Source organism: Lipotes vexillifer, unplaced genomic scaffold (assembly GCF_000442215.2).
Source record: "Lipotes vexillifer unplaced genomic scaffold, Lipotes_vexillifer_v1.1 scaffold1900, whole genome shotgun sequence".
NCBI classification, from domain to species: Eukaryota; Metazoa; Chordata; class Mammalia; order Artiodactyla; family Lipotidae; genus Lipotes; species Lipotes vexillifer.
In genome coordinates this window covers 122,450-147,466 of record NW_006787845.1, presented here as the reverse complement: position 1 = coordinate 147,466, position 25,017 = coordinate 122,450, and the positions used below count along the sequence as shown (strand labels likewise).

At 36.6% G+C, this 25,017-nt stretch overlaps 1 protein-coding gene across 1 annotated transcript in view; it reads right to left on the bottom strand.

The window, feature by feature from the left end:
• Window positions 1–25,017, bottom strand: part of LOC103069297 (gamma-aminobutyric acid receptor subunit gamma-3-like) — a 249,259-nt gene that overhangs the window by 200,056 nt on the left and 24,186 nt on the right. The window contains exon 3 of the mRNA XM_007460909.1: window positions 16,228–16,457. Coding sequence (XP_007460971.1) covers window positions 16,228–16,457 — 230 coding nt within the window. The remainder of the gene's footprint in view (window positions 1–16,227; window positions 16,458–25,017) is intronic.

Sequence of the window (25,017 nt, the reverse complement as noted above, 5' to 3'; positions counted from 1 at the left end):
CAGCAGGAAGCCCCTTTGTCTTGTCACTTTAGCAAAGCTATATTGTCACTAAACTTAAACCAGTCACCTCCATGCTCTACTCATCTCCAGCACAAGCACACCTTTCAAATCTTTTGATCACACAATAGCTTGCCTAACCTGTTGGTTCTTTCCATAGATCAAAGAAGTAGAAATGAAGAATAAGTAAACTGATGACCAGATCTCTTCCCTAGTAGCTTCCCCTTCAGTAATCTCACGAACAAACTGTGTGAACAAGTTAGCATATAAAGAAAGATCACAATAAGTTGACAGGACTGCAGTGGAGGATGGTGTTGACTCTGACCCCCATCTCAATGATTAACCGAGGTTTTTTTTGCTTTAAAAACTTTCATGGCAGAGCAGAATCTTTGGAGATGGTTTTTGGAGACACTGAGTCCACCAACTCCCCAGATTTCCAGAATTCTGATTAAAAGCAATTTTCCTTTCTACCAACACCTGCCTCTCTCTCGGGTGATTTTCAAGTGGTGAGCAGCTGGACCTGAGTTCAATAACAATGGGATGTAGGGGAAAGGGAGCCCCTATCTTGCTGGCTGCACCTGTCCAGAGTACAGTGCCTGAAGTAGAGCTTCCATAAAATGAAGTGGGGGTGGCATGGGCAGCAGGTGTGGCTCAAATGTCACAGACTCCAGCTGTAATCGAGCAAGACCCTAAGGAGCCATCCCAGAACAGATATGGCCCCTTATGTCCTCTGCCTGCTCTTATTTGTAGAAAAGTTGTACTCTCCTAGGTCTCCCCTGAGTCACAAAATCTTGGCTCAAGAATTAATGATTGAAAGAATGTGAACAAAAGTAACAGTTTAGGCCAGGAGACATGGTAAGAATTTAAACAGTAAATCAAGGTTTCCCTAGTAGTCTAGTGGTTAGGACTTTGCCTTCCAATGCAGGAGTGTGGGTTCTATCCCTGGTCAGGGAGCTAGGATCTCATGGGCCTCACGGCCAAAACACCAAGGCATAGAACAGAAGCAATATTGTAACAAATTCAATAAAGACTTTAAAAAAAGATCCACATCAAAAAAAAAAAAAAAAAAAAGAATCTTAAAAATCAAACAGTATATTGGCCATATAGCAATTACAGAATCTTTAGTTCCTCCTTGAATGACATAGATAAGAGTGTCTGACGCACAGTCTGGAGTTGTTTTACTGATGCTAAAATCCCCACCAAATGGAAGATGTGAACTACTTGATGAAAATGAGCATGTAGCCCCCAAGCCTATTGGAGCCTGAGGACTGATAATATTAACGCGTTACACCACCCTGTAACCTCACCATCAACCAATCAGAGAATTGTGCATGAGCTGATCCCAGACCCCAAGACTCTCCTCCCTCAACCTTGCCTTTAAAAATGCTTCCCTGAAACCCATTGAGGAGTTTGAGTTTTTTGAGCATTACCTGTCCCAGACTCCTTTTCTGCACCTTCAATAAACGCTGCACTTTCTTTCACTACCACCTGGTATCAGTAGTTTGCTTTACTGTGTGCAGGTGAGCAGACCCAATTTTGGTCCAGTAACACTGCTACTCTTACTGAGATTTAGTAGATTTCTTGAATGGATGTTTATCCATTTGTTGCATACACTCAGGATGAGCTAGAGAGACTTTAAATGATTGTGTGTGTGTGTGTGTGTGTGTGTGTGTGTGTGTGTGTGTTTATAATTTTCTAAAGCTGAACAGTTGTTTTGCCAGGAGAAGACCCGCTGAGCTTCTCATTCCACAGGACCAGTCTGCATCCTTAATTATCTGCAGATAATGACAGCTGCATTTGCTCCTTACATTTTCCCCATTTCAGGAGCTGGATTCAGGGTGGGTCTACTTCTATTCCACTTTTACTCTTTACCTGTAGACGTTGGGAGTTGCCACTCAAAGTTTGCAGGTTATACCAGACCTTCTCTTGGAGGGCCCTAGACTCCAATTTTTGTCCCCAAGCCATGCATGGCTGGCTAGAATTTCTGCTCAGAGTCTCAGTCTGTCAACAGCCTCTTCCAAAATGCAGATGTTCCTTAAAGTAACATAGCCATAACTGTCTGGCTACTCACTGCCAATTTTCTTTATCATTTGAATCTTTGTTACAAAAGTTTTCCCAGTCATGATGCTAGATTTCTCACACTTTCAAGCAGAATTTTTATATTTCGTTCAGCTTTTGTGGTAAGTTTTAGTGGGTTAGTTGTTCTGATCTCCCTTATTCATCATTATCAGAAGCAGAAGTCCAGCGCTTGTTATTTTTTTTTTTAACATCTTTATTGGCGTATAATTGCTTTACAATGTCATGTTAGTTTCTGCTGTGTAACAAGGTGAATCAGCTATATGCATACATATATCTTTATATCGCCTCCCTCTTGCGCCTCCCTCCCACCCTCCTTATCCCACCCCTCTAGGTGGTCACAAAGCACCAAGCTGATATCCCAGTGCTATGCAGCTGCTTCCCACTAGCTAGCTATTTTACGTTTGGTAGTATATAAACGTCAAGGTTACTCTCTCACTTCGTCCCAGCTTACTCTTCCTGCTCCCCTTGGCTTCAAAGTCCATTCTCTACATCTGTGTCTTTATTCCTGTCCTGTCCCTAGGTTCATCAGAACCTTTTTTTTTTTTAGATTCCATATATATGTGTTAGCATACGGTATTTGTTTTTCTCTTTCTGACTTACTTCACTCTGTATGACAGACTCTAGGTCCATCCACCTCACTATAAACAACTCATTTTCATTTCTTTTTATGGCTGAGTAATATTCCATTGTATATATGTGCCACATCTTCTTTATCCTTTCATCTGTCGATGGACTCAGGTTGGTTCCATGTCCTGGCTATTGTAAATAGTGCTGCAATGAACATTGTGGTACATGACTTTTTGAATTATGGTTTTCTCAGAGTATATGCCCAGGAGTGGAGTTGCTGGGTCATATGGTAGTTCTACTTTTAGTTTTTTAAGGAACCTCAATAATGTTCTCCATAGTGGCTGTATCAATTTACATTCCCACCAACAGTGCAAGAGGGTTGCCTTTCCTCCACACCCTCTCCAGCATTTATTGTTTGCAGATTGTTTGATGATGGCCATTCTAACCAGTGTGTGGTGATATCTCATTGTAGTTTTGATTTGCATTTTTCTAATTATTAGTGATGTTGAGCATCTTTTCATGTGCCTCTTGGCCACCCATATGTCTTCTTTGGAGAAATGTATATTTAGGTCTTCCACCCATTTTTTGATTGGGTTGTTTTTTTGATATTGAGCTGCGTGAGCTGTTTGTATATTTTGGAGATTAATCCTTTGTCCATTGATACGTTTGCACTGTTGGGGGGAATGTAAATTGATATAGCCACTATGGAGAACAGTATGGAGGTTCCTTAAAAAACTTAAAATAGAATTACCATATGACCCAGCAATCCCAATACTGGGCATATACCCAGAGAAAAATCATAATTTAAAAAGACACATGCACACCAATGTTCATTACAGTACTCTTTACAACAGCCAGGTCATGGAAGCAACCAAAATGTCCATCGACAGACAAATGGATAAAGAAGATGTGGTACATATATACAGTGGAATATTACTCAGCCATAAAAAGGAACGAAATTGGGTCATTTGTAGACATGTGGATGTACCTAGAGACTGTCATATGGAGTGAAGTAAGTCAAAGAGAAAAATGAATATTGTATACTAATGCATATATGTGGAATTTAGGAAAATGGTACAGATGAACCAGTTTGCAAGGCAGAAATAGAGACACAGATGTAGAGAACAAACATATGGACACCAAGGGGAAGAAGGGGAGGGTGGGATGAATTGGCAGATTGGGATTGACATATATACACTAATATGTATAAGATAATTACTGCTGTACAGTAGAAACTAGCACAACACTGTAAAACAACTATACCCCAATAAGAAAAATAATAAAAAAATAAGATATAAGCTTGGCTAACTCCCTCAAATATTGCCTACTCAATGATGCCAACCTTGACACTTTTTCTTGAATTGCAAGTCTACCTTCACACCCCTATCCTGCTCATTTTTCTTTATTTTATAACACTTGCCACACACACACACACACACACACACACACACACACACACTTTTCTTATTATCTTTACTTTTTATTGTCTATGCTTTCCCTTGAGAATGCAGCTCCCCAAAGACAGGAATCCTTGTCTGTTTAAATCACTGACATACTCCAAAATAGTATCTGACATACAGTAGAGGTTCAATAAATATGCACATGAATGAATGCCTTTTAACACTTTATTTGAAAATTGAGCATGCATAACCCTGAAGTGCCTTCCAGCACTCCAGTCTCTCTCCTTTTACTCCCAGTGAGCACACTCTGGTTGCAGCATCAATTATACTTCTCTTTTTTTATCAGACCTTTGTTATGAAATGTTGCAAGTCTTTTCAGATTCCCTTCACACATTCTAAATGTAATTCCAATTATATCACTTCTCTAATGTCTACTTATTATATATCTTGCATCCATCCCCCTAACACAGTCTTTAGTACAAATAGATTAAAAGAATTTTCTCTGAATTTTGCAGCAAAAAAAAAAAAAAAAAAAAGCAACATTAGTAGCAGTCAGTAATCCCTTCACCTCAGTAAGTGTCAGTCATCCAATTCACAGCATTACTTTTGGACCTTAGTGACATTTTCAATGAATGCAGTTTCCATGTCTTGTGCTTTAAACCATTAGTTCAGGATCAGAGTTTGCTGTTTGTACTCCTGTAAAATTATTGACTACTGTCAACATTATTAGATAGAAAAAAATATATCTACCCACATCAGTAAATCTCTCTGTTGCTATGGAAATAGCCCCGATTTCTTTTCCCTTTCTCTCTTGTCTGAAAGCACTTCTGTTTGCTGCTGTTATAGAAAAAGTCTGCATCCTGGTAGCTATAGTAACAGCTTGCAGAAAGTTGATTTTCACATTGCTGCTTCTCTCCAGTCTCTGCACACCAGGACACAGTCCTTAATTCAGCTAATTGACATGGATTATTATCTAGGAAAAAATTAGGGTCAGATAACCTATTCTAACATCAGTGTACAAATACCTCAAAGACATTTGAAGTGTCAGATACATGGGGAGGCACCACCACACCAATCTCTTTCTCCCTCTCACATACTTACAAGGAGGACCAATGTAAAAGGAAGAGTGTGGGTTCTTCTCTCTAACGGAAGACTGCCCCTCAGTTCATGGATACATTTGGGTGTAGTAGAATGAACTGAGGTCACAATTTCAACTCTGCCCCCAGACATACATTTGTTTGTTCTTCAATTCACCTTAAAAGAGTTCAATAATTCTGACAAAATTTGGAATACTACAAAAGGACACAATAGTCTTTTTCTGTAGAATGTTTTCATTAACTAAAAACTTCTGGAATGAACTGCATAATTCAATTTTTTATCTTGTAGTTAAATGAAAACTGATAATTTAAAATGAGCCCATCTGCTGCCATGTTGATTGGTTTCACTAGGATTCAATTATATGGTAGAAATCATAGAAGGGAATGATTTTAATGATTGATCTTGAACACAAAAGCCAAGGTTAAGCTAATATATCATCCAGGCATAGCACAAATATTAATATACAAAGCATTAAGATTCATAAATACATATCGTAAAATTAACATAACATCCTAAAAATATGAATAATATCTAAAGTTACTTGAAAGTCTTATTTATCCTGGAATTCAAAGCTATTAGTCATCGACCTGTTTTCATAAGACTGGGTTATGTCTAACTTTAGAATAGTCAGAATACTGTTATAGGAGTTTACCAAAAATCCTGGGAATTTTAGTACAAACAGCTTGGCAACAAATACAGAATACATACACACACACACGTGTGTACTTTCGTGTGTGTATATGTATATTTCTGGAACATGTATAAAATTTTCTTAATAATTACTATAATTACTGAGAAAAGCGCTATAAGAAAATGGAACTTCTGTTGTTATTGGGGCATCTATATAATTCATTGTGCAATTCAACAAACTGTAAATATATTTTCTCATTTTTTCTTAATAAGTTTTAAGGACAGTTTTAGATTTACTAAAAAACTGCAAAGGTAGTACAGCGTTCTCATACACTCCTTACCCAGTTTTTCTTATTATTAACATCTTAGGTTAGTATGACATATTAGTTACAATTAGTGGACCAAGAGTGATACTTTATCATTGACTAAAGTCCATATTTGATTCATCTCTCCTTAGTTTTTTCCTAGTATCCTTTTCTTATTCCAGGATCCCACCCAGGGTACCACATCACTTTTAGTTGTCACGTTTTCTTAGACTCCTCTTGGTTTTAATAGTTTCAGCCTTCCTTTGCTTTTGGTGACCCTGACAGTTTTGAGGAGTACTAGTTAGGAATGGTGTAGAATATCCTACAATTGTGATTTGCCTTTTTCTCATGACTAGATTTGGGTTATGGTTTTGGGGAGGAAGACCACTGAGGTATAATGCCATGCTCAATATATCATATCAAAGGCATATGCTATCAGCATGACTTATCACTGCTGATGTTGACCTTGGTCACCTGGATGAGGTCATGTTTGTCAGGTCTCTCCACTGTAAAGTTATTTTTTTGCCCTCTTTCAATATTCTGTTTTTTGGAAGAAAGTCATTAAGCCCAGTTCACACTCAAGTAGGGGGAGAAGGGTTACGCTCTACCCCCTAGTAGGGAGTATCTCCATAAATTATTTGGAATTCTTCTGAAAGAAATATTTGCCTTTTCTCCATATTTATTTTATACTTTGGTTAATAATCTAATTCTACTGTATCGGGTTTTGGCTCAAGTTCTTCCGGCACTGGCCATGGGGAGCTCTTTCACGTGGCTCATGTGCACTATGATGCTATGACATACCTCCATCAATGTTTGATTTTTCTTAAGAACTTCCTTGTTTTATGATACTACAAAGTACTCCAGACTCATTTCATATATTTCTTTCCCCATTCCTAGAATCAGACATTTCTTTAAGAAACACTGGTTTTGAGTCCTTTTTATTAGAGATTGGTATTAGAAACCAGTATCTGAGTACCAGTTACTCTCATTGCTACATCGGTTCTTCTAGGCACTCTTAGTTGAAAAAATGAGGAAATATATGTATATGTATTCTAGTCTATGTATACACACTTATTTACAAATATTCTTATATGTAACCATTGATATCTATGCTAAACTAAACATTAGTTCATACTGCGCTAAATCATCACCACCGTATATCATTCTAGTTTCCTCCTCTTGCTTCTCTGTAAACTGTCATTCCGACCATGAGACAGTTGACTCCCACCATTTGTTATCCACTTACTTAACTGTTCAATTCTAATATCCTATATAGTGGTATCAAAATTTTAAACCATACCCATTTAAGACACAATTTTGCCAACTAGAGCACAGTGCTTATGTACTTTTTTGTCTTGGTTTTGTTTAGTTTTTTTTTTCTTTTTTTTTTCTTACAGACTCCACTCTTTTAGAAAGCTAGTTAGGTAAGTTTTCCCCTGCACCTTTTGTTTCATATATTTGTAATACAGTTAGAATATTTTTCATATTCTTCATTCAATATGGAATAATATAGAGGACAGAGGAAAGTAACAATGAACTCAAATACAGGTATCCAGATTGAAGTATAAATAAATAAAAATTAAAACGTACAAGGACTTAGGGACTTTTTAGATTGCAACATTTGTGCAATTGAAGTCTCGGAAAAAAAAGAAGAGAGAGGTAGAATGGACAGAAAAATATTTGAAGAAATAATGTTCAGTTAGTCAAACTGGACAGAAGAAAAAATTATATGTTTGAGATGCACAGGAATCTCCAAGCATAATAAACATAAAGTAGGTTTTGCCTAGGTACCTTAGAATCAATCCAGTAAAAGCTAGAGATAAAGAAAAAATTTTGAACACACATAAAAAATAAAAGGCATATTATATACAGCAGAATGATTTCACTGAACGCTGATTTCACCTCAAAGCTATGGAAGCAAGAGGATAGTGAAACATATTTCAAGTGCTGAAACACAACCATTGACTAAGAATTCTATGTAAGAGAAAGTATTCTTAATTAATTAATGTAAAATAAAGACATTTTAAATAAAGAAACCTAAAAGTGTTCACTGCCAAAAGACTGGCACTAAAATAAATGGCAACAGACATATTCTTCAGGTGCAAGAGAAATGATATATGAAAACTTGGAAGAGGATAAAAAAATTTTTATCTATGTAAATAAAAATATTGATGTTTCGCATTTTACTCTTAATTTCTTTATAAAATATATGACAGTTTGAGCAAAAATTATACCTTCCTATGTATAGTGCACATATATATAACAACTGTAGCATAAAGTACAGGGGAGAGGTGTAAATGGACTTATATGATTTTAAGATTTCTACATTTTGTGTGAAGTAGCATAATATTAATTATAAATAGATTGTGAAAACTTAAGGATTTTTAATTCCTAGAACAAACACTAAAATATACTTCAAAATACTAGGCATGAAACAACTTTAAAAATAAAGTTGTCTAATAGTATAAGATAATTAAGACAATAATATTAAGACAATCAAAAATTGTAGAAAAGGAGGAACAAAGTCAGAAGGAGTAACAAGAAAAAAGTAATAAAACTGTAGACCTGGGCTTCCCTGGTGGTGCAGTGGTTAGGAGTCTGCCTGACAATGCAGGGGACACGGGTTCGTGCCTTGGTCTGGGAATATCCCACATGCTGTGGAGCAGCTGGGCCCATGTGCAACTACTGGGCCTGCGCTCTGGAGCCTGCGAACCACAACTACTGAAGCCCGTGCGCCTAGAGCCCATGCCCTGAAACGGGAGAGGCCACTGTGGTGAGAGGCCCGCGCACTGCGGCGGGGAGCAGCCCCAGCTCGTCGCAACTGGAGAGGGCCCGCACGTAGCAACGAAGACCCAATGCAGCCCAAAATAAATAATTAAACAACAACAACAAAACCTGTAGACCCAAATTCAATCCTATCCATGATGTTCAAAGTCACTATTATCAGGTAAGATGAAAGCCAAACTACTTACTAGAACAGCTACAATTAACAAGACTGACAAGGGTGTGTTGCTGAAAGTGCAGCGCACCTAGAAACCTTCTGCATTGCTGGAAGGAATACATAATGGTGTAGTCACTTTGAAAAATAACTTGTATCTTATAAACTTAGGCATACACCTACCATCCAAATCAAGCAGGCCTATTCCTTGGAATTTACCCCAAAGAAATGAAGACATATGTCTACATAAAGACTTGTATGTAAATGTTCAGAGTGGCATTATTCATATTATCCAAACAGTGGAAACAACCCAAATGTACATCAAGTGGTGAATGGATAAACAAATTATAGTATCCCTACACTATAAAATATTAATTAGAACAAGAAAGAAAAAACTATTGACATACACAACAACATGGATGAATCTTGAAAACATGACATAAAGTAAAAGCTGTCAACTATAAACAAGTACTTATTGTATCATTCCATTTCTATAAAATTCCAGGCTAGGCAAAACTACTGTGACAAAAAGCACATCAGTGACTGGGGCTAAGGATCAATGGAGAAGATGGATTGCAGGGGAGCACAAGGAAACTTTCTGGGGTTATGAAAATTTCAATATCTTGCTTGGTGACTATGTACAATTGTTAAATATGAATAAACTGAATACTAAAATTAGCAAAGTTTATTGTATGTAAGTTATACCTGAATAAAGCTAGAGAAAAAGGGACATGACAAAAATTAAAACAGAGCCTGGAAAAAACTGAAATAACTTCAAGAGGACTGATTTAAAAAGAAAAAGACAGCAAGAATTAAAAAATACTAGAAAAAAAGAAAGTGTATTATATGTTTTAAAAATAACAAAAGAGGGGACTTCTCTGGCGGTCCAGTGGTTAAACACTTTGCCTTCCAATGCAGGGGGTGCGGGTTCAATCCCTGGTTGGGGAGATAAGATCTCACATGCCTCAAAAAACCAAAACAGAAAACAGAAGCAATATTGTAACAAATTCAATTAAGACTTTAAAAATGGTCCACGTTAAAAAAAAATCTTAAAAAAACCCCCAAAAGAATACTACAAACAACTAGGGTGAGTAAATTAAAGTTTTAGATGAAACAGAAAATTATAAACTTTTCAACTATCAAAACTGACACAAGAATAAACTGAAAACATGAAGTCACCATTTGCAAAAAGGGCACCAAAATTGTTGGAAAACATTTTGCCCATGCCTTTCCCCAATCCTCATGCAAACAATAAACACACCGTGGTCCAGGTAATTTCAAAGACATTCCTTACCAAATTTTGAAAGAGTGGATGGTCTCTATCTCTTTTCAAACTGATTCAAAGAATAAAAATCTCAGGAAGCTATTTAGCTGGTTTTATGAAGCAAATATAACCTTGGCAACAAACAAAGCAAATACAAGAAAAATACCAATTACAATTAAAGATACTGTACTAGTTTCTTATTGCCGGTGTAGCAAATTACCACAAACACAGTGGTACAAACTACACATCTTACAGTTCAAGTGGTTAGAAATCTAAAATGGGTTGGCAGAGCTGCATCCCTTTGTGGAGGCTCTAGGGAGAATCTTCCTTGCCTTTTCCAGTTTCTAGAGGCTGCAGCATTAATGGGCTCTTGTCTGGCATCACTTTGATCACTGCTTCCTTGTCAAGCCTCCTTCTTTGACTCTGGTGTTCTCTCCTGTGAGAACACTTGTGATTAGATTGGCCATACTAGATACCAGAATAATCTCCCATCTCAAAATCCTTAACTTAATCACAACTACAAAGTCCCTTTTTTATTCTGTTTTTATTTATTTATTTTGCGGTATGCGGGCCTCTCACTGTTGTGGCCTCTCCCGTTGCGGAGCAACAGGCTCCGGACGCGCAGGCTCAGCGGCCATGGCTCATGGGCGCAGCCGCTCCACAGCATGTGGAATCTTCCCGGACCGGGGCACGAACCCGTGTCCCCTGCATCGGCAGGCGGACTCTCAACCACTGCGCCACCAGGGAAGCCCCAAAGTCCCTTTTTTAAATGTAAGGTAACACATTAACAGGTTCTGAGGATTCTGATGTGGACATCTTTGGGGCGACATTATTCTGCCAACCCCAAACGAAGATACAAAAATTCTAAATAAAATACTTATATCAAAACTAACAGTGTATAAACAACAACATTCATCTTGAACAAATAGATGTCATGCCAGAAACATGAGGTTGGCTCAACATCAGAAATTATATTGTAATGGAGAAAAGTTGTAGGATTGCCTCAATAATTGAAGAAACACCTTTCATTCATAGTAAATATTAATATTCAATCATAACAGAAAATGTTTTAATAGTTGAGAGGTATAATTGTAAATGTGTAAATATTAGTTCATTCCAAAATTATTAACTACTATCAAATTATTCTCCAAAGTAATTTACCAATTTTAACTCTCTTCAGGTAGATACAGGCATTCCTATTTTTTTACATAATCACCAAAATTTGGTATTGTCAGACTCTTTAAGATTTTCAGTCTAATGAATGCAAATATTATTTCACTGTTTACCTTCCAGTATTCCTGTTTACTAATGGATTTTTCTTCCTTTTGCTTTTTCTTTACTTGTTTTGTAAATTGGTAATTACTGAATCAAGTATCTGTTCTCCAAATTTCCCGTCAATAACCTTGTTGTATTTTTCTATTGTGCTGTCCTTTCATTTCCCTAGTTGATTTACAGGAAGTCTTTGTGTTTTCTGAATAATAATCCTTCATTCTATAAATTGTATGTGAATTCTCTAGAAAACATCTCAGACATGAGATCAGAAAACATGGATGAGATTGTTCACTGCTGCATTATTTTAAACCTGAAAATGGAAAGTTCAAAACTACTGAGATTCAGGCAAACAACAGAACTGAGATTCAGGCAAACAACAGAACACTGCACAGCAGCAAAATGAATGAAGGAGTCCTCTACATATCAACACAGCTAGCTTTCAAAAACATAAAGTTGAATGTGACAATTTTAAGTTAAAAGACCTCATAGACTATCATATGATTTGTGTAAATTTGAAGATATGCCAAGCAATACTATAAATTTTAAAGATAACAGAGCTAATTAATGGAAGTAAAAATATAGTGGTTGGAAGAATGCACACCAAATTCATGAGAGTGATTTGTTCTGGCCAGAACAATGTAGATAGGAAGTAAAAGGAAAACAAGGGTGATTTTAGTTTTATCTCAAGTATTCTATTTCTTTTTGTTTAAAGAAAATCTAAATTGAACAATAAACACTCTCTCCCCTCTATTAATAACTTAAAATTGCTTAAGTGACTGACTGACTTAAAATTTATTTTTAAAAGATGTTTCCAAGGGCTTCCCTGGTGGTGCAGTGATTGAGAGTCCACCTGCCGATCCAGGGGACACGGGTTCGTGCCCCGGTCCGGGAGGATCCCACATGCCACGGAGCGGCTGGGCCCATGAGCCATGGCCGCTGAGCCTGCACGTCCGGAGCCTGTGCTCTGCAACGGGAGAGGCCACAACAGTAAGAGGCCTGCGTACTGCAAAAAAGAAAAAAAAAAATAGCCTTTGACCCAGAGTACCATTGGAAATAAACACACAAGATAGTTATTTTCAAGGATATTGAAGAAATATATTTCTTATTAGCTCCATAGAACAGAAAGTTTATAGAGATCACACACATACAAACATAGTCATAACTCAGGACAAAGCCCACAAAGACATGGGACAAAAGGGCACTCTTTTAGTTTTCTGCTACATTTATATTTAATTTTTCTATTGCTTACTTCATAGATTAACTTTCTTCCTGGTTTTGAAACACTGTTTAGAAAGAAGAAGAATTTATATGAAAAGAATGTACTTTTCAAGTCTGCAAGAAGATGAAGACATACAAAGAAGTGACACTCATACCAAAGCCAACTCACCTTTTATTCTTGGTATTGTAAAATACTATTGTTTATCAAAAACAGTCTATGTTTAACTTGAAGTCTTAAATATTCTTAATGTGGCTGAGGAAAGCTCAACATTTAAAAAAATATCCTTGTTTTTCATTTACAAAATGCAATGAATAAGTATGGGGTGACGGCTGAAGTCTGTTGATGAAGGTAACACTTGTTAAATGATGGAGAAATTATTAACCTTGAAGAGCTGCTCCTCACTATACTAAAAACCTAATTAAATGAGAATCTGGTTTGGGAGTTTTATTAAGGTCACCGGTGTTGAATTTCAGAAGGAAGTAAAAAGTTGTGAAGTCTGTTTATCAAGCCAAAATATTTAAGATGGCAGATTGTTCCAGAAGTGAGGAAAAATGATAAATGATTTCATAGGAAAGAGTAAATAATTTTAAATATTACTCAAAGGCACTTGAAAGCTCATATTTGTTCATATTTAATTGGAACTTGATGTTCAGTTGGGAATAAGGTATCTAAAGGTTTCAACTTGCACCTCATCTGCTAATATATAAATCCTCTAGGCTGAAAAAAACTGAGATGCCTAGCCTAGTATCCCAGGTGATTCAGACTTTTATCATATGTATTCTAGACTCAAATCTATGAAAAGATAAAGTAAACTCCTTATTGTAATGATCTTAGTCGCTGTTACCTGCACCAGCTTCACAAACTTTCTCCCTTCTCTTGTGATTGCCAGAACTCCCAAACTGTGCTTAAATATTCAAATATATCTTTGGCCCAGACATGACTTTCTTGCTGACCAAGGCTTTTTGTCTAATTGTGCTGACTCAATAATTCTATTTTTACTGATTGCATATTAAACGCATTTTTTGCAAACATTTCTCGTACATATTACCTAACCAAAAACTTTCATTCCATTCTTAACATTAATAAATCTCCCAAGAGAGGTGACTTGTAATTGATCAGTGTATTCCAGAGGTAGAATTAAAATATTTCTTGTTGCTGGCAGAAAGAAGTTATTCTAATTCTCAGATTCAGAGATCTACTCATTAAATAGTATAGATTCCACTACAGGAAACAGCTCTGTGTTCAGTTACTGATAGAACAACTCAAAAGCTGTTTATTGATAGACTGTGTGCAATCTAATCTATTACCCTTCAAATAAATTTTTAGCTTCAGGATTAAAAGTCAAACTTCTCACTTCAAAGCTCTTATAAGTGCTATTTTAAAAATGGTTTTGCTAGTTCAAATTTTATCATTTATTTATCTTTTGTTGGTGGTAATATTTTTAAAAACTTTTCATGGGGGGAATAAAACTCAAGTCTTTTATCCTCCTAAAAACTTTTTCAATATACTCTTTTAGAATTCAGTTCTTTCTATTCCTTTCTATCAATTCATTTAGCAAAGTTTCTCAGTCTACAGAATGGCAAATTACATCACGTTATTAAAAATATTACTTTAAAGAGATAACAAAAATAAAATAAGAGGAAATGAAGTTTTTCCTTGTATTTTTCCCAGGAGACATTTTTCAGGGCTAAGACGCCCTGGTCCATCTGTCCCTTCCTAGTCAGCTCCCCTTGCTGGACACCAGCTCTACCTCTATAAAATTAAGGGCTGAACAAGTCAATCTCAAAGATTCCTTCCAGGCCTATCATTCTCTAATTGATTATCCCAAGATAATTATCTATGACGTGACAGTCACTTATCTTACTACTTTTAGTAGCAACGATATACAATATAGTATATAACTTATGATGAATTTATCTTGATTTCCTGAAAGCAGAGTAAATTCATTAGCTTTTAATCCATTAAATACTGAATGAATTTTTCTTGAAGCACTGATACAAAAACAAAAAGTGCAATTACTAAACTGAACAAAATGTGAACTTTATTAAATTAAATCTTCATATCTAAAAGTCAAGCTTGAGCTCCTAAATTATATAAGAGATCTGTTTGTTTGCTTATTGGTCAAATTGATAAAATCAATTTTACCCATGGTTTTACATCAAAGCTTTTAGATTTTTTTGAAAATATAACTACCAGAGATGTCATAGAGTCCTCAAGGAGGATGACTGTGTGTAAAGCAAGAAAAAAAAAGCAAACTGTGAATTACTTATTTGCTCACTCAGTCCATATTTCCTCAGGCCACACAAGGCCAGGATTTAAATTGCTGTCACTAAGAAAAACCTCTCATGTTCCTTTCTTATTTGTCCAACTCCAGTAAGATTTCCAGCTCCTTGCAAGATCCCCTCCTCTTTACCGTCTCTTTCTTGGGTGAGGGGACCTTGTGGGTAAAAATAGCAGGTACTGTCAGTCATTTTGTGACACCAGCTTTCTCTTCCTCCTCTCTTGGGTCAACACATTAACTACAGAGGCCTCCCTGGGTGCAGGACAGAGCCATTACACCTTCCTGAAGGATGCAAAAACAGAACTGCTTATCCCAGCGAACCAGAGAGATTTAGAGAGAATCATTCCTTAATAACGGATAAAATAAGACTTCAGAGCAAAGATAATTATCAGGAACAAAGAAAGATATTATATAATGATTAAAAGCAGTCAATCCACCAGAAGACAGTGATCCTAAGTGTACTTGCAACAAACAACAGAGCTGCAAAATATACACAACTAAAAGAGCTGAAAAAATAAGTAGACAAATCCACAATTATAGTTGGGGGCTTCATGACCCCACTTTCAAAAAATTCATAGACCTAAAAGGCAGAAAAATGATGAAGATATCGAATAACTGAACAATATCATCAGCCAACAAGAGGTAATTGACATTTATAGGTGCTCCTCCCAACAACTGCAGAATACAATGCAATGGAGTTCTGTTTCATGGAGCCATTGATCATTTAGCTGCATATACATGCCAAGTTAGAGAATGACCGTGAGAAAAGATCCAATGGGAGGAAGCACAGCAGCTCTCAGGCCAGGAGCTACTTATCTAGGGGAAAGATGAGGAGAGATGGAATTAAGACAGTGAAGTGAGGATCAGCCTCCAAAGGAAGGAATACTCAATCCACTGATTAAAACACATCATAGCATATTTGTTCTTTATCAGGGAATTTCTTATAATATTTCTCTACTTGATGCGGGTTTTATATATATGAGTAAGTCACTTAGGAAGATATTTTCTAAATGAACTTGAGCTCTCTGGATTTCTTGAATTATTGAGGTTTCTTTTTTATTTTTTCAAACACTGAAAATACAAACTGTACCATTTCTATCTAAAGTCATTTCTACCAGATTCTTCTAATTATTGATTTCAAAAAACAGTGCTTTCACCTCACAGTTAGCAGACTTACCTTTGTCTCCATCGCTACCTCAAGGCATATCCTCAAGGAGCACATCCCAAAATTGACCCTTTTAGGAAGACTATGAAGCTGTTGAAAGCCTCTCAAATGGGAAGTAGAAGAGACAAACCAGTCAGCATCAGAGAAAGAAAATGGACCAGACATCAGGAGCTTCAACCAGGCTGAACCATCACCAGCTTCACGCTTGGGAGGCAAGACTATTTCATTTGACTCTGTACAATCTAAAGGAAGAATAACAGTACCCCACATATAAGAGGTAGATGCTCCATGCATAACAGGTTGATTCAGTGGAAGATTTTAGGAAATGCTTGATAAGTGAATGAAAGTTTAATGCAAAGCTCAAATGTTTGCACTTTCACATGACTTGCTTTAGAACTTCTAGTTCTGAACAAGATGTAATAGACTTAGAGATCTGATTTCTCTCTCTCTCTCTCTCTACAATTTATACTTCATAGTCTGTGGATCACAGAGGAAGTCACAAGAGAAATCAAATATACAGTCAACTGAATGAAAAATTATATATATGTAAATTTGTAAGATGTGGCTAAAGCACTTCTGAGAGGGAAATTTAAAGTACAAAATGTTTACATTAAAAAAGAGGAAAGTTCTCAAATTATCTAAGCTCTCACCTTAAGAAGTTTGAAAAATGATAGCAAAATATTCCCAAAGATAGCAGAAGAAAAGAAAAAGTAAAAATAACAGCAGAAACTAATGAAATTAAAAGAGAAAATTGATGAACAAAAAACCCCTAGTTTTTTGACAAGATGAACAAAGTGACAAATGTCTAGGAAGACTGACAGAAGAAGGAAGGCACAAATGACCAATATTAGGAATGAAACAATGAATATAATTACAAATCCTGCAGATATTAAGGCCATAGTAATGGACTACTATAAACAGCTCTACACACAAATTCAACAACTTAGATAAAATGGACCATTTCCTCAAAAAGCACAAAATACCAAAAATTAACTAACATTAAATAGATGACATAAATTAAATAGATGATGTAAAGCCTTACAACTATTAAAGAAATTAAATTTGTAGTTTAAAGATTCCTAAGGAAAAAAATCTCCAAGTCTATGTGGTTGCAGTGGGAAATTTTACCAAATATTCAAAGAATTAAGATCAATTCTACCCAATCTCTTCCAGATAGTAGAAGAGTATAGAACACTTCCCAAATCATGTATTATCTAATACCAAAACCAGACAAAAAGTACAAAAAAAGGAAAAAATACTAATATCCTTCATGATCATAAGTACAATAATCCTCAACAAAATACTAGCAAATCAAATCCAGCAATATATAAAAATAATTCTACACCACAACCAAGAAAATTTTATTTCAGAAATGCAGTGTAAATTAAAAACACATTGCAATTTATAATCACTAAAAATGAAGTACATAGGTACAAATCTAATAAAATCTACATAGCACTTGTACACTGAAAACTACAAAACACCAATGAAAGAAATCAAAGCTCTGAATAAAAGGAGGCCATACTGTATTCATGGATAGAAGCTTCAATATTTTCAGATGCCAATTCTCTCCAAATTGATCTGTAAGTTTAATATAATATTTATCAAAGTCCTAGAGCTATAGAAAAGTTTATTCTAATATATATGGAAAGGCAAATAATAAAGAATAGTTAAAGCATTTTTAAAAATAAAGAATAATTAGAGAAATTATTTTACCTTGATTTGAAAACTTACTCTACAACTACAGTAACAGTACTCAAGACAATGTGGTACTGGCAGAAGAACAGAAATACAGATCAAGGGAACAGAATAGAGAACCTACAAATAAACGCCCAAATGTATGACCAATTGACTTTGTACAAAAATGCAAAGGCAATTCATTTGAGAAAGGATAATCTTTTCAATTTATGGTGCTGGAGCAATGGATATCCATAGGGGAAAAAGTGAGCCTAAAGCAAAATCTCACACTTTACACAAAAATTAATTAGAAATTGATCAAGGATTTAAAAGCAAAATGTAAAGCTACATAAGAAAGAATCTTCAAGACCTATATAGCAAGATGACGAGTTCTTATAGATGACACCAAAAGCACAATCCATAAAAGAAAAACAAAAAAATTGCGTATTACCAAAATTTAAAACTTTTGTTCTGCAAAACAACAACAAAAAAAGAGAATGGAAAGATGATCTACAGACTTAGAGAAAGAGAAAATATTTGTAAACCACATATCTGACAAAAGACCCCTATCTAGAATATATGAAGAACTCTCAAAACAAAAGTACAAAACAATCCAATTAGAAAATGGGCAAAAGACACTAACAGACATGTCACTAAAGAGGAGATATAGATGAAAAATAAGCACATGAAAAGAAGTTCAGCATCATTAACCACTAGGGAAAGGCAAATTAAGGCCATGATGAGATATCAACACACCTATTAAAATAGCTGATATTAAAAAAAAAAAGTAAAACACCAAATGCTGCAGAGGATGCAGAGAAACTAGATTTCTTATACACTGATGGCAGGGATGTAAAATGGTACAACTACTCTGGGAAATAGTTTGATGGTTTCTTTAAAAAAATTTTTTTTAAACTAAATATAACCTTACTATATTATGCAGAAATAGCACTCCTGGGCTTTTATCTGAGAGGAATGAAAATTTAGGCTCACATTAAAACCTGTACAAAAATGTTCCTAGCAGCTTTCTTTCTTATATAGTAAAAAACTGGAAATAATCCAAATATCCTCCAATGAGTGAAAGGTTTAACCAACTGTTGTACTTTCATAGCATGAAATACCAGTCAGGAATAAAAAACCAACTGTTGTACTTTCATAGCATGAAATACCAGTCAGGAATAAAAAAAGAACAAAGTATTGATACAAACAAGTTGGATGAGTCTCAAGAGAATTATGCCGAGTGGAAAAGCAGGAAAGCAGCAAAAGTTACATTTTGTATGATTCAATGCATAAAACATTCTTAGAGAACAGATTAGTGGTTTCCAGAAGTTATAGATGGGGGAGGGGATGGGTGTGGCTACCAAGGAAGAGCAGAGGAGATCTCCTAAGGTCTTTGCCCTGATGGAACAGTCCTGTGTCTTCCCTGTGACGGTAGTTACAGGCACCTACGCATGTAACAAAATTGCATGGAGCCATAAAAATACACACAAATGAGTGAATGTAGAAGAGGTGAAATCTGAATAAGGTCTGTGGATTGCACCAATGTCAATGTTTTTGCTGTTGTTGTATAGTTACATAAGATGTTAACCCTTGGGGTAAAGGGTACTTAGACCTTTCTGTACAGTTTTTGTGATTTCCTCTTAATTTATTACAATCTCAAAATTAAAAGTTTAAAAAATTAAAATAATGGCTCCAGTGATTCTAAATTTCTTCTTTTTACTGTTTAACAGTAGTAAATTTAGATTGCAATTATACAAACTTATAGTAGCTTGAGTTAAGATGGAAGTCTTTCATAATCTTCACTACTAGTGTTGTAAAGCAGAAATGAGGGGAAAAAACAGAGAAAAAGGCTAAATGCATTACAGAAACCAATGTCAAGTTATCAATATATCATTATATAGTTATGAGTTTATATGCCCTGAAGCAATAAAAGTCTAGGAATATTTTTGTACTGATCCCTCTAATTATGCTATCAATCTCCTCCAGTTAGGTACCCGGACTGATTCTCAAAAGTCATCAAGGTATTTATGGTGACTAATTTTAACCTGTGTCTTAATAATTATACAATATGAACTAGTTTATACTCAAATGTCCATACTCTGCAATATTACATAGTGATTAGAAAGAAAATTTTAAAAATGCATAACGTGGATAAGGGTAAGAAAGTTTTAAAACAACAGGTGGTCATTTGTCATACTTTTATATAACCAACTCATAGACATCCTCTTCTGTAAGCATTTCATTTACTATGCCTCCTCAAATAACTGCCTTTCTGGACTTCACCAAGAAAAAAAAGAAATTGCAGTGCATCTCTGATTTCTTGCTGGTGTGAACCTGGATCCGCCATCCTCCCCAACAAGAGAAGTAGCCTCCATCCCTGGGACAGATGGTGACATCAGCCCTCGGCCTTAGAGACTTGCCTCACCCCAGCTTTCCTTTCTTGAGCATTTTAGTCGTTGCCAAAATCTGACTTTTCCCTTCCTTCTCCTTCATCTAAACAAAGTACAAACTTCTCCCAGATAGCCAGTCAACCAAACTTCTGTTTCTATTTTAGCTGAGGGAAAAAATGGTATAGAACAGAAACATAAGTACGACCCCAGTAAAACATGTGATTCCGACGACATGGAATGACAGCTGCAGGATGATGTATAAAATATGTCTCCTGATCTGAGTTCACAGCCTGCTTCATCTTTGCTTTGTCAAAAGATTTTTCTTACACTTTAATCCACTTTGTGGAAGAGGCATTTCCTGTTCTGAGGTGCTACAACCAAGATGGCAACACAGGCCTGCATCACATCACTCTTAGTCCCTTTAATCAATTCTGCATCATACTGCAGAACAAAATTCCTAAAACAAAACTTTCGTCATTCCCATACTCAAGTCTCTTGGTAATTAACCCCAGGCTTGTTTATTTCTTAATAGTTTAAAATTATAATGTGATCCATTGAAGCTTGACCATGCATGAGGAGCTGTGCCAGGTACTTAGTGACATCTTATTCAGTCCATGGAATAGCCCCTCTGAAAGACTGAACATACAGATGGACAATGACCAGACAACATATGACAATGGAACTCTGCATCACAACCTCTGAAGCCAGTAGCCCAGGGAGCTAAACCATAACCTCTGCAACCATCAGCTAAGAATGGTCAGGACTTGATGGATGACTGACAGCTTTCCTAAAATTTCACCCTCATTTCAAACTCAGGATCAACCAAAGAAAGCCAAATATGCACCCTTAACCAATCACATATAATGCTCCAGCTTCCCTGTGCAAACAACCTCCAATCATGGTACACCTGGAGCCATCCCTTTCTTCCACTATAAAGCTTTCCCATTCTTCTGCCTGCTTTTGAGTCTCTGCCAAAGGTAAGTGATGCTGGCTGACTCTCTTGATATAGTAAGCCCTGAATAAACAGCCTCAGCCTGCTCTTATTTATTTCCACAAGTCCTGAAATCCAGAAAGATCATCTGCATGGTTTGCAGATGTAGAGACTGTGACCTGGGGTGGACAGAAGTTTGATGAAGGTCATTAGCATCTAGTTTAAAGTCTCTACCACTCCAGTCTCAGACCTCTTACTTCCTCTGCCATCTCTGTGCTCACATTTATCTGCTCTTACTATTAAAGGATACCACGAGCCTCCTTGTCAGCCCTGTGATCACAGAAATTAGTGGCTAATAAAATAACTGCACTTCTACTGATGACCTAATTTAAATGTTCAGGGTTTTTCTACTTGTCATAAGAAAAGTGATACCAAAACCTGGTAGAGCCAGTAAGAAAATGCCTTTTCTTTTATGTTTCAACAGGCAGGGGAGGAATGATGAGCATTGAGAATTGTCAGATATTCAACAGCATCGCAGTGGGAACAGACTTGGCTCATCCAGTTGGTGTAGTGTGAGGCAGGTATCCCAACAGGGGGATGGACTTTCTTGAACATTGCTCATAAAACACAATTTTCTCCATGCAGTTCATAAAAGGTTCTCTGACTCAGTAGGACCAATTAAAAGCTCCATCTCAACACAATGTTTAAGATACTAAAAATCTTATTCTTTTAGGATATTTAAAATATTCATTATAAGCTAAGCTGGTCCTATCACTCAGACGAGGGAAATCTGCACGTATAGTTCAAAAGGATAATAGGGAGATTTAGAAAGAACCATGAGATTTTGAACAGTTAACACTCAAGTAAAAATCAAAAGATCAAGGTTACTTGCAAACAACCTGGGGACTCTTAAAATGCATAGGCTGCAAATATGTCTAATGTCTTTAACTGTAGCATGCATGGTTGAGTTCTCCAATGCACTCATAGAGGGTACAATCCTTATGTTCTTCAGCTGCCACATCCCAGAGGTCACAGATAAACAGATTCACCATGCTAATACAACATTTTGTGGTTCTAGCTCAAGAAACATTGGGCTTATTGCAGCTCTTACTCTATCCTCTTGCCCTTGTTAGACTTTAATTCATAACACGGCATTTCTATGATTTTTGACTTCACATCTACCACAAATATTTTAGTAATTCAAGGACTTGTGGAAAGTATAATATTTTGATAAAAGGATGGGGCCTTTAAGACTTATTTATTCTTTAATGAAAATATTACTTATGATTAATTGCAGTGTTATTTTAGGTAGGATGGTATGTAAACAAAACACTATGCATATATAAGATTTGTGTTATAGAAAGAAAAATGGTAAGAAGGAAGAAGAAAGATGAAGGTAGAAGGAAGGATGGTAAATAAGGTGAGGATGGAAACAGTCCACTGGAAGAGTAGGTGAGTCTTTGAGGACCAGCGCCACATTCTTTGGGTAGCTAACCAGAATGACAAGTAGATGTACCATGTAAAGCACATGAATTCTCACTTCAGGGAATTATTGCATACTTGACATTATACACAGTGGGAGCTGTGTCCTCCCAGAGTGTTTATGTCTCTTTCTCCAAGCAGCATTTCTCTGAAGCTTTCACTCTGAAATAATTTCTATGAAATGTTAACAGGTCCCATGAAAATGGTGTGCTAATAACTTTGGGGTTCAATGCCCACCATATACTACAATCCTGCTGAGATTCACAAGGAACTTTAGTACATCAAAGACTCCAAGAAATCCTGAGATTACAAAGCAAACAAAAAGTTTAACTTCAGTGTCTGACAAATATTCCCACATGCAAACTTTTCTCATCAGCCACATGTTTAACTCACTGCCTGGCACTAGCAAGTCTCAGGTGTTCTATACTTGATGCCAATGTATGCTGTGTGGAGCTCTTTGACACAGAACCAGAGGAAGTAGGTAGACACCAAAACACCAAAATGGTCCCCAGTGAGCCTTGTTTTTGTTTGTTTTTTTTTTACTCATAGCTTTGTGTAGTCCTTTCCCGCATTTTATCAGACCTGGTCTGTGTGACCAACCAAATATGGCAAAAGTGCTCTATTATAAACATCAGTGGCTCCCATCTGGGTCTTGCTCTTTCTTGGGGCTCTTGCTCTGTGGCAAGCTGGTTGCCATGTTAAGAAGAAGCTCAGGTATCCTATGGAGGGTCCATTCAATGAGGAGCTGAGGCCTCATGCCAACAGCCACGTGAGTGAACTTGAAAGATTATCCACCCTCAGTGGGACCTTCAGAAGACTGCTTGGCTGCAACCTCTTGAGAGACCTTGAGCCAGAATAACCAAGCTAAGCCCCTCATAGATTCCTGATCCTCAGAAGTTGTGAGATACTAAATGTTTGGTTTTTTTAAGCTGCTAAATTTGGGGGCAATTTGTTATGCAGCAGTAGGTAACTAGTATATCTGATAATTAAGAAAGCCTGGAGAATATGACATTTAGGGTTGTACCAGAGGAACACCATCATTCATTCAATCAAACTATGAATTATGCTGATATTATGAGCCAGATGCTGAGATACAGCAGCGAATTAAACATGCAATCCCTTCCTCTACCTTATATTCAACTCTCCATTAGTTGTCCTTCAGAATCTCTCATGTCTACGGTGACTTTACTTGTAGTTGGTTCCAGGCCGACCCCACTTCCCAGTACCCTGTGCAACACAGTGTGGAAGGGGTACCAATTTCTCACCAATGGACTGGAAGCAGCTCATGCAACTTCTGTGTCTAGGGCCATCAGCTCCCTCCTCTACTCTTCCTTTTTTCTTTCTACCAGCTTAACTTAAACAGACAGTGGCCTAGCTCTAATCATGCAAAACATAATAACACACTTAGATATGATGAATCAAACATGGAAGGAACCTGGGTCCCTGAGTGACTGCACAGAGCAGGGTCACCCCATTGACCTGATGGCTCAAGACAAGGCATTACATGAAAGAGGAATAAAAATAAACTTCTGGATTTCTCTGGTGGCTCAGTGGTTAAGAATCTGCCTGCCAGTACAGGGGATATGGGTTCGAGCCCTGGTCCGGGAAGATCCCACATGCTGTGGAGCAACTAAGCCCGTGAGCCACAACTACTGAAGCCCACGTGCCTAGAGCCTGTGCTCCGCAACAAGAAAGCCACTGCAATGAGAAACCCACACACCACAACAAAGAGTAACCCCTGCTCACCACAAATAGAGAAAGCCCACGCACAGCAACAATGACCCACTGCTGTCTAAATAAATAGTAAATAAAAATTTTTTAAAAGTTAAAAATAATAAACTTCTATGTTTTTTTTAACTCTTGACTTTTGCTTTTCTTTGTTACGGCAGTATAGGCTGGACCTTATTTGTGCAATTTATAATAACAGAGCACAGTGTATTAAACACATAATTGAGCTAAAATATTCATAGTTACTCTCCCCACAAAAAGAAGAAAAGAAATATCTTCTAAGTATCAAAAAGCATCCAAGATAGTGTTATTTTGGGTTTAGGAGACACATTTCTCTTCCTGTTACTCTCCCTTGCTTGCTCTTTTTTTCTATTTATCACTGTAAACCAAGGGTCAAGGGTCAGCAAACAATGGCCTGTGTGCTAAATCTAGACCAACACCTGTTTCTGTAAATAAAGTGTTATTGGGGTACAGCCACACCCATACAGTTACAAGCAGTCTGGCTGCTTTTGAAATTACAGCTTCAGAAGTGAATGGTTGTGACAGACCATCTGACCCGCTGGCCCAAGATATTTACTATCTGATGCTTTACAC